Source organism: Trichoplax adhaerens, genomic scaffold, assembly GCF_000150275.1.
Source record: "Trichoplax adhaerens TRIADscaffold_1 genomic scaffold, whole genome shotgun sequence".
Taxonomy (NCBI): domain Eukaryota; kingdom Metazoa; phylum Placozoa; class Uniplacotomia; order Trichoplacea; family Trichoplacidae; genus Trichoplax; species Trichoplax adhaerens.
The window spans coordinates 1,815,515-1,832,943 of record NW_002060943.1 but is presented as its reverse complement, the minus strand read 5'-3'; the positions used below and the strand labels follow the sequence as shown (position 1 = coordinate 1,832,943).

General features: G+C 31.0%; 3 protein-coding genes across 3 annotated transcripts; 2 read left to right on the top strand and 1 right to left on the bottom strand.

Moving 5' to 3' along the window:
- Positions 1-2,785: 2,785 nt before the first annotated feature.
- On the top strand, positions 2,786-6,713 carry TRIADDRAFT_51428 (uncharacterized protein; the record flags this gene model as incomplete). The annotated part of the gene is made up of 6 exons (XM_002108444.1): positions 2,786-2,837; positions 5,499-5,743; positions 5,921-6,014; positions 6,057-6,170; positions 6,246-6,431; positions 6,559-6,713. The coding sequence occupies 6 exons, from the start codon at positions 2,786-2,788 to the stop codon at positions 6,711-6,713; spliced, it is 846 nt and encodes a 281-aa protein (XP_002108480.1).
- A 5,436-nt stretch (positions 6,714-12,149) lies between these two features.
- Positions 12,150-13,254, top strand: TRIADDRAFT_51427 (uncharacterized protein; the record flags this gene model as incomplete). Its single annotated transcript, XM_002108443.1, has 3 exons — positions 12,150-12,240; positions 12,761-12,955; positions 13,067-13,254. The coding sequence occupies 3 exons, from the start codon at positions 12,150-12,152 to the stop codon at positions 13,252-13,254; spliced, it is 474 nt and encodes a 157-aa protein (XP_002108479.1).
- Positions 13,255-14,638: 1,384 nt separating this feature from the next.
- On the bottom strand, positions 14,639-17,034 carry TRIADDRAFT_51426 (uncharacterized protein; the record flags this gene model as incomplete). Its single annotated transcript, XM_002107643.1, has 11 exons — positions 14,639-14,719; positions 14,890-14,937; positions 15,039-15,176; positions 15,311-15,419; positions 15,555-15,618; positions 15,726-15,822; positions 15,930-16,054; positions 16,181-16,292; positions 16,451-16,497; positions 16,696-16,853; positions 16,925-17,034. 11 exons carry the CDS (start codon positions 17,032-17,034, stop codon positions 14,639-14,641), a joined length of 1,089 nt encoding a protein of 362 aa, XP_002107679.1.
- Positions 17,035-17,429: the final 395 nt, after the last annotated feature.

The following is a 17,429-nucleotide window of genomic DNA, read 5'->3' as shown; positions in this document are numbered from 1 at the left end:
TTGGCGAGCATACAGCAACGGGTTCCCTTCAAAGTTATCAGTGCACAGTGAAGAGGTCGAGCTCTGAAGTCGAAACTCTTACTGCTAAAGTGATTCAAAATAGCATCCTTACCAAGTGGACTATGGTTGCAATGGATATCAATGATTGATTTGTAGAACAGAAGATAAATTGATTCAAATGAAACCAAGCGGTGTCCATATCTATCCTAAATTATTACTAATAGAGCAGAAATACCAATTGCAAATGAATTTAGCATTAATACTAATAAAGGAGAAATGATATTGGACTCGTAATATCATCAAGAATAATCTTACTGTAATATAAATGGATAACTCAACAACAGATTCGTTAAAAACGCGTACAATTGGGGCTAATCAGTGTCGCAAGGATAAATCATTCGTTCATTGCCAATAGAACCAAATTTGTCGTAAACAAGGGGAATTGAGTTTATTAAGGTTTTACGCGAATGCTCATGCCGGGATACGAGCAACCAATCATGTTAAACTACACAAGCATAGAATTCTACTGTAGCACTTCAAGTTAATTCCGATACTAACTGTAAATAAGAATTTCACTTCGATGTTAAACCCGTTGCACTACACCCGTATAGTTAGATGAAGAAGCGAGAAAGAATTATTAATAATATTAGATTAGTAGTGCAATCAAAGAGGATACTACTTTAAAATAAATGGATAATTCAAAAACCGAATCGTTAGAATGCGTTCAATTACGGTCGATAAGTCAAACAAGGGCAATAGCAGTAAATAACTCATTACTAAACAACCTTAGCTATGTAATCAAATTTGTCGTTAATAAGAATGGAGTTTATCAAGTTTTACACGAATGCCATTGAATCTAATCTATTAATATATTCGTCTAGTCTATCGACGTAGAGTTTAGAATGGACAATATTTTCTCCTATATTGAATTTATAATGACGTACTCAAGTCACTGAAATGCGGTATGATCGTAGGTAAATAATTCCATAAATAATCGTATCTTTTACTCGAAGTTATTACGTTCTTTATCTACTTCACACTTGCTAAGAACTCTAATTTAACCAACAGAATCTATTAAAGGAATAGTACGGTAGTTAGGGTAATAAGATATCAGGAAATGGATTACAAGAATGAAGTTTAAAACTGACGAGGTGACTATGATTGTACAATATAACCGGTGGAATCTTTCAAAATTCAATGTTGTACCGTAGTTACTATACGAAAAAATTGAATAGAATAAAGATGCATGGGTGAATGGATAGTTTTATTGGTTATTATTATTATCCAAATCAAAGAATTCTACCTATCCAATATGCAAGTCTGCAGTTGGTGTAAAAAGATACAAAGATATTAAATAGATGAAAGATATTTAGAGCTGACAAGGCAGCTTGACTTGATAGTTTAAATAGTCCAATCAAAGAATCCATTAATAAAATAGTCATTAGCGTAGTAAGTGTAGGAAGATACAAAATAAGTAGAAGGAAAAAGACTTCAACGTTCACAAGGCAATTTTTATTAGAATTAGCTACTGCAGAAATATATTGATGAAACTTAATAGATGTAGGAAGATGCGAGAAAACTTTTAGGATTGACAAGGCAGTTTTTATACGTTAGATTTAACGACTGGATGCAATACAAATAGTAGATACACTCTATCTAGTGGGAACTCTCGGACCACAAAGCACGCTGATGAACATGAGTAGACGCACGGTAAGGAAGTAAACAGATACCACCTACATCCATACGAGTTTATATATTATCATGGCATGCCCTTTACTTTTAGGTCAATAACTTCTATGCATAAATTATGCACTACTATCATAGTGAGGTATATTGACAAACATGTTTACAGCATTTTTATGCCTTAATTCCTATAACTGCTATACAATAAGACCTTATTGCTAACGCTAATCCTAACCCTAACCCTGACCTTCATTTACATACAATGAAACTACATGAGGTAAAGACTAAGTGAAACCAGATAAATTTATCGAAGAAATTAGTAACCGATCTAATTGACCTAAAAATAGAACATGTCTCATATATGCGTATCTAGAATGCAATGCATATATACCAATAGGGGAAATAATTTCGATTTAAAAAGAACCTGTTATATAGCCAATTTACAGCAGTAGTATACGATGTTGTTGCAGAAAAATATACTTACGCATGAGTCAAAGTACAGGAATATTTATAAATGGCTGCCTACTCATATATCGCTAACAATATCACTGTGCGACATAATAATGATCTATAATATTTCGATATTATAGAATCCTTCGGAAATATCAATTAAAAAAAATAATATTATAATTGATCGAGATAGTTAAAATAGTTCCTTAATTAATATCAAATTAATCGGCTGGTCTATTGATTGAACATGCTCCAAGTCGTGGACTAAATAGAATCAAATATTTCTGCCATATGATATCCAGGCATTAATATGGAAAATTGGATGACAGCTGCATTCGCATAACATAGCATATGGTCATTATCGAATCAAGTCAGTGCAACCTTCTGCCATCCGGTAAATGTTATACAAAGTCAATAACGGATATGACCGTGAATACGCACTAGAATAAAGAGATAAACTTACTTTTATGATATCTTAATTCATTCCATCTCAGTCGGCGTCGTGTGGACTTTCAGAGTTTAAAGCTCTTGCGCCATTCCCCGTGCTGTCCTATCTGCTGACTTCTACACGTTGTCTTAAAGGCGAGATAAATTTTCAAATACCATTTTTGAAAGGAGCGACTTTAAGAGAAAAAAACTCTAAATCCAAGACATGAATTCTTTCAAGTCACTAGCCGTTTTGGTATTATGCTGTTCATTAACTGGTAAGTCTTGGAAAGATGACAATGTTAGAACTTGTAAATTGGCAATAGATAATCCGTTCACTTTAAGTTCTACTAGTTATGATATCGACTTTTTAACTTGTTCATAGTTTATCATGATCTGATACTGATTATTAAATACTTCCTAAACTCAATTTTCTAATCCCTCCTTTCGACATGGAACTGTGCAATTGAATTTTTTTGCAATTGTGGTAGTAAATATGCTATAATAATAATTAGCAATAATGAAGAATACCAGGCTGTCATCCGCAGTACTTGGTATTTCATTTTTTATGGAAATTACTTTTCGGATAACATAAAGATTAACTATCAAAGATGGGAAAAACTCTATACTTACAACCAATTCACTTCGGTTCACTTAAAGTAACTATAAAATCATTTCTAAATTCATTGACACTTGGCTATAATGTCAAATTACCGGTAGTCATTTCTTCCTAAAACATACCAATTAGTGTTAATAGGTTACAGTCTTAAAAGCACAAGGTTTATTCATTGCATATGTATTTGAAAAGAGTATTGCACAGAATAGGTCTATTTCATCTTAAGGAAACTCTTTCTACCTGTTGCTAGCTCATTATACCATTTCGCAATAGAATAATTCCTCATGTACGAGAATATTTGTCTCATCTGCCCAATATATTTCTTACAACTAGTGTATTTTTCCCAGTCAACTTTGTGCGTGTAAAATTTAAAGGATAGCTTAGTTTAGATTTGAAATCTCAATAGTTATTGTATTAAACTATTTTTGAAATTTCATTCCTATCCTGATTGAAGTAATGGTTACAGCATTAAAAAAATTTATTCCTGGCCTGGTTTCAACTCCAAAATAGCGATGTGCTATCATACCTTGTAAAGTTAATCAGGGATTATTTTACTTTTACTCATATCCTGTACCGTTATTCACTAGGATTGATACTTTCATGAACATGCCGTGTTGTACCGTACACTATACCCACTGAATAAATATTCCATAGGTTAAAACCACGCCAACGGATTCGATATTTTTTTACATATTTTGCAATTCTATTGCCTTAGTGTAGGAGCATCTGTTTTAAATGAAATATTTTCCTATTAAATTGAATCAAGTCTCATTTCAAAATTACTTTACGTATTTATATGTTTTACTATTACTATCATTTATCTATTTATTTCTTGGATAAAAAATAACGAAAATTTCGACTTCCTTCATTGAAATTTGCTACTAATCACTAACGATTTAATGAAACACCGAAAAATGCTAAGCAATATCATTGTACAAACTATATAATGATTATAGTTCAAGTAGTGAAATAATCCGTCAACATATCCGAGTATCCATAGAGAAACAAAACCAAAAAATGATCTAACATCCAGTCAAATAAAAGACATTTACAAGAATTATTCATTTGACTACATGTACAATATTAAACACTAATAAGCAGGAAACCTCATGCGCAATTCAAACAAATCTTTGGCTAATATAGAATTGTATGACTTATTCTTATTTAATCGACATATGGTAAACTTGAAGTCAGCTGGTCAAAAACATGATAGTAATCTCATTCAATCCCAATCTTCATATCGTATAATATAAGATACTGTTGAAGGCACTATGGAAATAACAGCCATTGAATGAGATAGTATAAATTGGTATACTGTAGGTGTAAGTAAGCCTCATGGCCGCATGCAGTACGGCAATACTTTATGGCATCTGGTGATTCTTTTTGCTATTGACATTGGGAAGAATCGATACACTGTAATATATCTTGCGCTATAACTCTACGGATATACGCGTAGCAATCCATATTCTGCACTGATGGCAGGCATTACTCATGACACAAGTAGTTTTATAATTTATGTAATTAGTAAATGGAATATCAATCAATTTTAACTCTAGTTAAGTCTTCCGTAATGAAGGATTTTCCAAGATTAGACCGGCTAACAACGTAAAACATCTCAGTCTATCAAACCTTGGGGGAGAATGTTGCTTCACAAAAGAGAGGAGTACAAAATGAGATCGATTAATCTGATAGACATGAATAAACAAGGCAAAATTGATATTCATTTATTTCTTGCTTCGTTTGAAGGGAATTTTATGCCATTACTTTCATCCAACAGAACAGCTTGACAGCTGAAGATAGCTTAACAGTTTTTGTACCGTCAATTCCCTGAGATTACAAAAAATATCACGAATAGTAATATCTATTTTGGTGTAAGAAAACGCAGCAATATTGTTTCTTGCCCCTATACTACGCTTAGTATCTATTTAGTCTTAGTCAAGATTTGGTTCTATTCTGCGCATGAAGTTTCTTGAACACTTCTGTTCAATACTCATACTTTAACCTAAATCGAATTTTTATTTAAAAATAATTGAAAGTCTTTTCGAATTCACTTCAAAGTTAAAAAATTATGTCACAGTTTAACATTGATCGATTTTGCTGCTTGTACAAAAGAAGACCATATTATGTATTGATAGACGATGTCAAAGTGGTTCAGGTTCAGGTTCATGTATAGATCAAAACGGTTTGAACCGAACCGAACCTTTCTCAGGTCTAATTGATAACATACTTTTATATGCATAACCTTTTAAATACTACGTAAAACGATAGAATAAATGCAATAGGTCTAATGTGCATTTATCATTATTTGAAAAAAATTTTATAGTCTGTTTTGCTGCGGATACAGTTCCAGCTACGACAGTAAAGGCAACTCCAGCAGCAACAAAAGCAACAGTAAAAGCAACAGTAAAAGCAACAACAGCAACAGCAGCAACAGCAACTGTGGATAGACTTACGATCCCGACTGGATTTTGGAATATCACCAACTCTAAAGATCAATCTTGCATGCTTTTCCAAATGGGAATTAGAGTTAATGTCTTTTACAAAGTACCTGGAAGTGATGCTATCCATGTAAGTTGTTTGATTGTTGGCTAGGCTAGTTTAATTTCTTAGACTAATCAAACGGCTTGAAAGTATAAAGAATATTTTTTAATGCCAAATAGCCTTTTTGAACGTATTTCCCACATTATTAGTCATAGTATGTGTAATTATTGAATTTTGGGTTTTAATTCTTATCTGAATCTATAGGTATTTTCATCCAATGTTCCAACCAATGCTAGTGCTGAAGGCACCTGCCAATTTAACATGACTTCATCTTTCTCCGTAATGTGGCATGACAATGGTAATGACTTCGCGCTCCATTTTCACTTTTATCTATTGAAAGCTGTACCACCCAAGTTGGTTGATTGGTGGAGAACTCGTTCTGTTAAATTAAATTACAAACTTGGTGGTATTCCTGATGCTATGCGTAAGTTAGCTCTTGATAATTTGTTAGGAGGTAGTAGAATTAATCGCAATATACCCTTATATGAAAGCAATATAAACTAATGAAGTTATTTTTAATTTGGAATAGCTATGGGCGATCAAGTAGGGGAGGTCAACAGCACCTACTTAGAGGAAGTTAAAGCACTGAGCCATCAATCTCTAATCTGTGGTACTGGCTATAAACTGAATTTTATGGATAACAAGGGAAATGTCGATATTGTTAATGTCCGTGCTCAACCATTTGATGTGGTTGACAATAAATTCAGCTTTAAACGTAAGATTGATTATCTAGAAAATAATCATCGCCTATTTTACCCATTAAACAATATCTTTTGGGCTTCCATGCCTATTTTTTCAAGCTTTCTTATCGCATTTTTATTGATTCTATTTCTGTTCATTAGTCTGGTATTGTGTCCATGATAGCCCATTTGCTCCTAAAAAGGATAACACCGTCCCTATTCTGGTCGGTAGTTTAATCACAGCAAGTTTCTTGATTACTTTGTTGGCTTATGTTTTCTCTCGCCATCGTGTCCGAGCTGGCTATCAATCTATGTAAATGGTCGCTGCCTATTTATGATCCAGATAAATGTTTGGTAAGTAGATTCATTGTATACATTTATTACCACAGCTTGAACATCATGATTTTCTATCATCTAATGATATAGAACAAGCTAATACATTTTAAGGTGAATGAATTGCCATATAATCTTTGACAATTTTAACATTTTATTCTGGTGTAGAAGTTAATAAATTCTGAATAACAATATTGAAAAAGCTCCTACATGGGATTACAACATTTTGAATCAAATCAAATATAAAAGCTGCATATTTGGCTAAATGAGAACTATATTTGGAATCAACGACCACTTCAGTCAAGAAGATCAGATATATTCAGATAGAATTAGTTATAATCTAAAATCGATTGACATTTTATTGTATTTGTAATTGCAATAGGAATAATATTCTAGTCAATTAAATGGTGTTAAGTGGTAGAGATGACGGTTCATGATCATAATATAACAGTATATCAATGAATATAGGAATAAGGATAGATAGATTTTGTCAATTGGACAACCTTAATCATTTATAGATAATAATTTATTTATGATATCCTACTTCGTAATTAATTGATTAACCAACAGCTTTTCAATCAATAGATAAAGAAGTAGAGATCAATGCTTAATATTGAAATTGCTCAACAATTGCATTAAATGAAAATCAATATAGATCATTTCTTATTATTGAATAATATGGTTTATGCTTTGTTACAATATAATGTATAACGCTGAAAGACTAAATTAAATTCTTATTATATCTTTGCTATCCTTGTTATTCATATTGGCATTTGTAGACAGTTTATAATGTTTGTTCATTTCTATCTATCATTACTATTAGTGCATGGATAAGATATCATCGTATGAATAATGATTATCCTACAGTTGTTTTAATCGGTGTATAATTTAGCCATTAAGATACTGATAATTTATTTTATCCTCTATTTATCCCTTTGACGCTTTATATATTTGAAAAGAAGATAGAAACAATAAAATACATACCATACTCCCTTATTACCGGTATATGATCTGAATTGAGTCTCTATGTATATCCATATCCACCTATGATAAAATTAGTCGTTGAATTCTTTATCCAGACAACATTTGATTTACAGTATCTAATATCACTGCAATCTTATACTACAGGAAGAATTGGAGAGAAACTGTTGTTATTACTATAAGACCTCAAAATATATTGCTAAATACACAATACTTTCGAATAATTACTATTCCATCTGAAATTGATTAGCCTGGTTTATCTACTTGTAGATAGTCCAACATATTAAAATCATCTTAAACTTACGTTAAACGACCTATTTCTCATTCTATTATCTACGGTGTCGAATGATTGTATTTAAATGTGATATAAAAAGATTAGCTTGAATTATCTTTCTACAGGTGATTAATATAGCATACGTGTAGAACATAGCTATATGTAGTCATGTGAAAACGAAATCTGTCCCTGTACTTTCCAATTTTATGATATAAGGATATAGTAAATTTGGATCTGTACAAATTCAAAGACTTATTACTATATGAAATATAGAAGCAGAACAATCATTAAAGATTTGAAAGGTTGCAAGGGATTCAGAGTTCGATGCTTTATAATTAATGTAATTTTCCGACAGATTGTTAAGATGTCATGTGGTGTTAACGGTTGCATTTTTCTTGTCGGTAAATTAAGTCTAGAAAGAAAGCAGTTGTGTACAACTAGCTGTATGATGTAATACCATATGTGTTTCATAATTTTTTTTGTATCCTAGAATACTAGATACTATTTTAAAGTAAGTATTGTCTAAAAAGCAATTCATTTCGAGTAAAGTAGCAATACCAGGATTAACCACCCGTTTTGCTATGCTAACTTAATGATACTTATAGTAAATGGTCGATATGGTAGCAATCCTATAGCAACATAGGAATCACAACACCATTGCCAGTACTGGTTGACATCAGTTAATAAGCTTACTACTAGACCAATCTAACATATCTAGTTCCTAACTTCGCAAAGCAGGTTGTTAATGTTTGGGACGTTAAACTGTATAATATTTAATAGTTAATACGGAAAAATTTCACGACCGTGTGAGTTTTAACTTTATCAAGTCTCAAAATGATCGTTTTCATTTTCTAATCTTGTACTTGTAGCACACGTTCGAGCTTAGCTTATCATATCATAGCATTAAATTTTACAAATAAAGACTACTAAGTTGGTAATTATCTTCTAATCGTTAGCTAACAGTGAAAAAAATGACGATCAATGCTATTTTGTGATCTACAGTATTTACAATAGAAATTACAATTTTGCTACATACAATTGCAAATACTCTTGCCGTATTCGATCAATTCCTATCTAGATAGTAGATTTTGATATTTACACAACCTATTATAAACTAATCTATAAATAATTTCAAAATATCAAATACTAATACTTAATCCATTAATCAAAGAATTTCAATCTTTTGTTTTATTACTTTGCTTTAATAGATAAAATTTAGAATTTAATATCATAATAGCTGGTATTAATCTGAAGAACTCGCAAAGTTATATCGACTATTCATAAAAATCTTTTCTATTACTGAAAATTAGAATAAATCAATATAGAACGACTAAAGATGAAAATAAAATTATAAAATATGCTCTATAATTTAAAGAATTGTTATATCTATTTTAACTACAGTTATCAAGTTAAAATGAATAAATAATATATTTGCAAATGCAAATATTACGTAGAAATTCGTAATAAACTAAAAATTAAAGTATGAAAATTAATTAGATATGATCGCAATATTTAATCTAAATCAAAATATACGTATAGTAAACAACAATATGCTTCTATTATGTATATAATTAATTATATTTCCCACTATATGTTATGATAGCATCGTGAGTTGGTAGATTTATGCTGAAATTAGTAGAACACCTGAATATACAAAATCATCCATATTGGCTATTATTATCAAAGATACCGTAGAGAAATGGGATCAATAATTACTACCGAAATGAAATCTAGAAAAGTACTGGTAATTTCTTGATTCTTAAAAGACTTTATAGTAACATTGTAGTACATACATTAAAGTAAGTAATCGTATTATATAGATAGTGATAGAATTAAAACCGCTTCCAATATTATTTTATAATAAAACAAATTTTTATTACTATAGAATCAACTTTATATGAGAAATTTTAAATCATCAAAATTTATAAGAGACAATCCATATTCTGATTTATTATACTTCTACTAACCCAATTTAACCATTAGAGTAAAATTCATTGATATTAGACAGCAATATGCTACCATATGTAATGCCTTTTCTCGACCAGCAAATAGTCAAGCAACTTCATGACTAATAAATCATATGTCTACTATAAGGGCATACTTCTGACGTCATCTTGATCATCACTGGTTGAAATGTTCACCATCGGAAACAAAATTATTAATTAAATTATTTCTATAATAGAAGCATAGAACTTGAGAAAGGCTATGACTTAATATGACATTAAATTAGGAATTTTTCAAAAATATCATCGTTACTATAAATACTTCCTCTGTATATCTGGAGGGAATTTTTAGCTTATATTCTAATTTTCTAGATTAGATTAATTAAGATGACAAAATGACTGATAAACAACTAATTCCCTTGAGACCGCTAGTTAAAAGTTAAGGTATTAAATCTAATATTTGAAAGAATAGATGAGTATTATTATTAAATTGGGAAGCTTTAATTTCACATATTCAACTAATATTACCAATTGAAGGTGATATTCTATCAGCTTCCGCATTAACAGTACGTGTATTGCTAAGCTATGTTTCAAATTAATAGGATAAACTATATCAGGACTGTATGGTTGGACGAAGTATTTATCTTAATCTTTGCTGCGATTGATCTCCAAAAATTCAGTCTTAGCCAATATGTTATCAACATTCAAAATATTTTCTTGCCAAGTTTTGATAGCAGGTATGATTATAGAAGCCATTTGTTTAACCTCAGCTCTATCTTCATTTTAAAAAAGAGACTAGTTATCTTGCCAATGTAACAGAACACGAAAACATTATATGTTACAAAATCTATCATAAAATTTTTCCCATAACATCACCCTTTCCTACAAATATTTTTAAACAAATTCTATATTGCTTTGCATAAAAATTAGTACCCTCTCTAGAAAGGTAGATCTTGCATATTCTACCAATAAAAATATTAGATGGAATTGTCATCCAGGATTTACGTTGCCATTTATTTACTTTTGGATTAGAAATACTGTAATATTATCTATTAGCTTAGTTACCAAAGTATTATCATAGATGAACAATAATCTGGCCAGTTTACGAATAATAATATCATATTGCAAAAATCAAGAATTTCATGCTCGTAAGGGGAGAGCGAAATATAGATTTTAATTTTAGTTTCGATCGCACTGGTTCGAATGCATGAAAGGAGGTAACTGATCTATTGATTATTTTGATATAGTGTTAATTACTAGGATATATTCATGTACGGCATCCAGCGTTACCACTGTTCAAACGGCAGAAGGTATCCAAAATAGTGGTCCTAAAGTTGGCTATTGGAGTCTTCATAACGAACAAGGAACAGCATGTTTACTAGCCATTATGGCCATTCAACTGAATTTAACCAATTCTGATCTTCCCTATTTGCCCAGAAATACAATGGTAGAATATAATAACATGCATGAGCACAAACGGATCAATCTGTATTTTAAATTAATTAGCAATTACTAAAACCAATGAAGATTTTCTTTAAATCAAAGTTGCCATAATATACGAATAATTAGATACATTTATTATATTACATGTATGTTTGTTATCGATTTCCTTCAACAAAATCGCTAGCTAGAACAGGATAATGTGCTACATGAGTAGTGTATTGCATTTTATCATTTTAGTATTTGTATGTACAAGTTTATATTCGTATATAATGTAGAATTCTCAAGATAGCAGGTAACTGCCATAATGTAATCAATTAGATATATTATAATCTTCAAGGCTAACTATACTATTACTTACATCATGCTAATGGTTATCATCTAATTCTGGGGAATTAAAGCTTAATCTTAGTCATAAACTAAGGAGTAGTCCAGTATAAACTATATTTACTGTAATCAAGGTGAGGTAAAAGTCCTGTTTAATAACTGTGCACTATAATCGATCCAATGATAAGGTTACACTGCAATATCGAAAACATCAATATGCTCTCACTATTTCTATATTCAAGATTAATATTGTTATAGAAAACGATCGCTCTATATCGATAACTACAGTATTGTGACATAGATACTTATAATTTCTTCCATAGACAAATTACAGACTCGTCAATGCGCCTCGTACAGCTAGTGCTAGTGGTTACTGTCAGGAAAATGGAACGTCTTTTCTCCAGTTACAATGGAAGGATGATTATTATCAATATAGTTGCGATTTCCAGTTTAAAATGACTCATAAACCAGCAGGTAAACCAGTATCTGAATGGAAAATGGACCAGTTAGATGTTATAATATCTCCGAAAAATAAAACAGTAGCAGGTAAAAATGATACTATTATTATGCAGCTATACGATTACTGATTAACGTCTGGTTTAATGTTCGAATATAACATTAAAAAGATAATTTACAGAGTTCGTAATTTGGCTAATTTTATTAATTGAACTATGCAATAAATATCCTTATATATTACTAACTTATTATCACTGGCGATACATAGCCACATATTATCGAAATAGATAGTCTAAAGTAATAAAATATTATTAGTTTCAAATTACTATCTTTTAGCAGTTAGCAGGCGCACGATTTAGTAGATAGCTTTTTATAGTTAGCATATCTATTTCAATATTGGATCAGTGCGGTATGATACTTAATAGTCCTTTCATATTCAAACATGAACACATTTGCATACTTGAGTCTTATGCGATAGGCTGAAGATTGAGCTAGTTCTTTGGGCGGTAGAATGATTGAAACTTAATAATTTGCTGATGTAATGTAAAATTTCAAACGATATTAGAAAGATTGTGATAAGAAATTATTTCTACTCTATCCTCATATATAGTAAACTCAAATCAAAGCGTTGACCTCTACGTTAAGCCTCAGACATTGATTTTAGCAATGACTGGTTTTAGCCATCAAACATTTGTCTGTCATCAGGGTTATGATTTTCAATTCCAGCCTCAAGATGGTTCCATACGTATAAATAATATAAAATTACAGCCATTCGATGTAACTAACGGCCAATTTAGTTATAAAGGTAAGCGTAACAATAATAGCAACTATAGTTTAATCTGGTAGTTTCCCTTACAGTCATGAGAAACTAACTATTAATTTCATGCATTTTACTAACATATCTATTTTATTATAGTATTCTACTGTCCATCCAAAGATAAGCATCAAGACAGACGATTCCATCAAAGTATAGCTCCATTAATTGTTGGAGGTGTTCTAGCCATCATTACTGTTATAGTTTTAATCGTTTATGTTATTGTACTACTTGTTGCTAGATACCGTGATAAGGATCACTATCAAACAGTTACGGATTTGCAACACTAATTATAGAAGTCAGTAGCTTGATTAATTTTGCAAGCAAACTAAAATATTGTATCTTGGTCTCGAAACTAGGCTGAGTGATAGGTAATAAATTTCTCCTGTGGCGGTTAACATAAAAGAATCCTGTAAAATATGATCAATAGGTCATGCATTATACCTTGTGCCATTACTTTTAACCCCACATTGATGAATTCAATTCTAGTGCATTGATATTGCAGCTTGTTGACTTAATAATTATTGTTGGAAACTACTAGACGTTTGTTGCAACCGGATTCTCTACTTTTAAATTGTACTTAGGTCTTCCATCGATAAATTAAGTGATGGTAAAATAGTGTTGTTTAGATCTGAAAATCTCTGTATGAAATTTTAATTGATATCATCAATAAAATAGTTTGGTTTGTTACTAAACTACTTTTTAAAAGAGTAGTTTGTACTAATGTTTGTCTATTCTTCTTCTCTACCGTAACAAAAGCTTAGAAAAGACGATAAATGAGATTAACTATTTCCAAAGTATTGGGGAATTGTTCTATTAAAACACTTACTTACATCAAGTAAATTACGGATAGAATGAAAAAGTTCGATAGGATAAAATTTGAATCCTTTCTTTAATTAGTGAGAGCTAGGTGTCGCTACGTGATACATAAACTAAACATAGATCGCTATTAATAATGTTTAGGTACATCGAACTACATACTAGCAAATGAATAATCATTAAACTGTTCTACACTATTTTAGGCTCTATGCACAATAAAATGCACTATTCTGTTTAACCAGTCGAAAGTAAGTCCTAAATCATGTCAAAAATAAATAAGAAGGAACGACTATTTGAAAGATTCGTATTTATCATACCCGTTTACATCTTAGCTTGGTTTATACCCTTTATACGGTTATATTTAGTATAATACAAATAGTAACAAGCAAATGATGCTTGAATGTAACATAACCAATCCATTCATGGTATTGGACCATTTTTGGACCGAACTTCATTTAGCCAAATCGTTTAACCACTACCAACACTAGTAAATTCGCCAATAGCAATAACAGCTCGACCTTAGTTTAAGGATAAGATCGCCGAACAATGTTAATTACATACTACCATTATAAAGCCAAAGAATGGTTGCTAACATATTATGTATATTACGTGCATAAATTGCGGATTACTGACTGCTAATTTCTTGGGATATGACGTGTATAGCAAATCTTTCAGCTTTGATCTTAGTGTAAACAACTTACTGCCATATGGCATAATAAAATTGGATTTCCTAAATTAAAAACTTTTGTATGAACATTACAGGACTTTATGTAATATCATCGAATACGTTTAAGCGGGGTTATTGCTTAATATCAAGATGAGTATTAGACATTCTACTATTGCTACGAGTCGTTTTCAATTCGATGGTTTTGCGCACTCCTGGCGTAATTGTTTAATTGTATCCATTGATAGTGGATTCGGTATCTCAAATATTGCCTGATAAATAATTCCAGTAAGATCATTAGTATTTTATACTAGAAATACTGAGATGGTAGGCTGTAACAGCCACTATTAAGTAGATGTTAATAATATCCAAAAATATATGTAGTCAGAAGACACTTTTGCTTAGAGTTATATCATTGTCCTTCGCGATGCAGCCTACATACCGCTATGAATTGATGACAGTTAAGAAATTCGGGTAATTCTGCTATCGACTATTAAAAAGGAATTCAAAATAACATTATGATGTACTTCCTAGCTAGAAATAAATACATTTAATGACAAAACATGTGCTATTAGTAGCTTAAAAAACTACCTTGAAAATTTCTAATATCGAAGCCAGGTCATCCTTTGATCTCAGCCGCTCATCTAGTTTGATCATAATAGTTAACGCAGCGCGAAATATTATTTTTGATCCCTCATAAAAGAATGCATCCCATAAACGAAGAACTGTCTAAAGGTATAAGCCCAGGATTAACGATTATATTGATTAGTGCTAATTATTGTAGGTGTTCGTATATATTAACTAGAAGACCTACGAATTTGATCGTACTGTATAGATGATTTAGTTATGATTTCAAATCTTACTTCAGAAGGCAAAACATCAGCAAACAAACAGATGAACCATTTCGTAGCAAATAAAGGTACATCAACGCCATGAGATTTCAAATGTGCATGTAAATCAGGTAATTTTTTACTTAATAAGAAAGAAAGATTTTTTAATTAATATGGAAGCTTGTTTGCTCACGGTTAGTTAAGATAAATAGATAAAATTCTTTTAATATCAATTGTAGATTAATTATTTTAGAAATAAAACAAAACTATAAAATACCTCAGTAATTTATCGAAAACGGCTTGATCAACAATTAAATCATTCAATCCTTTCGAGTAATAATCTAAATAGATATTGATTTTATTTGTTACGGAACCGACTAGCAGCAACCTTCCAACAATATTAAGCAGATGAAGTAATTTACAAGATGAATAAGCAGCGTTTTATTACTTGGCAATAGATTCATTGTTAAAGCTACAAGTAGCCAAAACGTAGATTCTTCATCTTTTATAACCAATAGTAGCATAGCAGCAATGTAGTTTAAACCCTTATTACAATTATAAGTAGGATGGTCATTATAGCTACAATGGATCATAAAAGTGGCTACAAAGCTTTACATAACACTGGTGAAATCGAGTTCCATTAAAAACTTACCTGGCAGTAGCCAACACCTTTGTTGTAGTGTCCGTAAACGATTAAGACATCGTATAATTGTTCGCATTTACTGTCATCCGAATCTCGTCGAAAATGAATATTGTCAGGATAGGTGCGGAAAAGATCTACGAATACAACAAAAAGTGGGTGATTGAGTTATAAAAACAACCTATAATAAAAACAATTTACTTTTCTATGTAGTAACTGTTGCCAAACCATAATCGCAAGATTTATAAATCAATGAAACTAACCTTTTTCAACGCTTGATATAACATCTGCATTATCAGCTTTGCTTAATAAATTTCGATATACGCCTTTATTTTGTTTCATTAATTTATCGGCACCACTAGCAAACATCCATACCTAACAGGATAAATGCAGATGTCATGTTAATAAACTGTACGAGGAAAAGTTTTATTAGCCAATATTCCAAGTCATATTCAGAATGTCATTTATAAATAATTTATAAAATACAATAGTGACCATTTGTAAGATCTCTCACTGTAAGGATTACAGCTTACTTGTTTCCGTACACCATCTGGAACACCTTTCCTGATATATCTTTTAACTATAAAGGAAAAAGAATCGAGTCAGAATATATAAAAGTTGACTTATATGCTCCGCATAGATTTTTGTATATTACTGTCATTCACATAAATGTTTATAGGCTATGAACAAAATTTGTGACCAGTGACTAATTATTGTTAAATAACTAACGAATAAAAATAGTAACGACAATATTTATGTCTACTAATTTTCGGTATACTTGTTGCAGATCGTTTAGGCTGACGTTGATTTGATGAGGGCCAAAGTTTTTGCCATCTTGTAGCTCGCCGAGCCAGTACTACCAAATAATCCGACATGATAGAGTTATAAAGTTCAAAATTAAATGATGCACTGCGCTCAAATCCATTCCCATCGATCCTAATAAGAAAATAATAGCATAGAATGTCAATAAATGGATAATTGTTACTAAATAGTCGTACGACAATTACCTTGGCTTTTGGTATTCATCGTTGTTATTATGCGATCGTTCCATTTCTAGTTTTCGTTGATTTTGCTTATTTCGGATATTATCGGCTAAATCTTGATATGAAGTCGCCATACTTTACATTTATGACTATTTTATAAGAGTTTTAACGTTACGTTAATACCCATCTTCTAGAAATAGAAGCTTAATTCGAATATTCTTAATCACATTTGTCAGGCAGATATACGAACGTATTGAAATGGTAAGTAAGAAACATTTTTTCATGTATTGGTATTAATAAAAACGCTATGGATAAGAATAATTATCATTGCTAGGGTGATCTATTTGATCATAAATCTATTGTGTTTAGATACACTAGCAAATATATAAGGCGTAATTTACCGTAGTCTTTTAGAACTAGAATTGATTGAATTTCTTCAACCGAATTTTTATTTCTTGGTTTAATCTACACTTAATGATCGTACTGTATAATAACAAGAACGTAGCAAAGCATGCACTGAAATAGCACG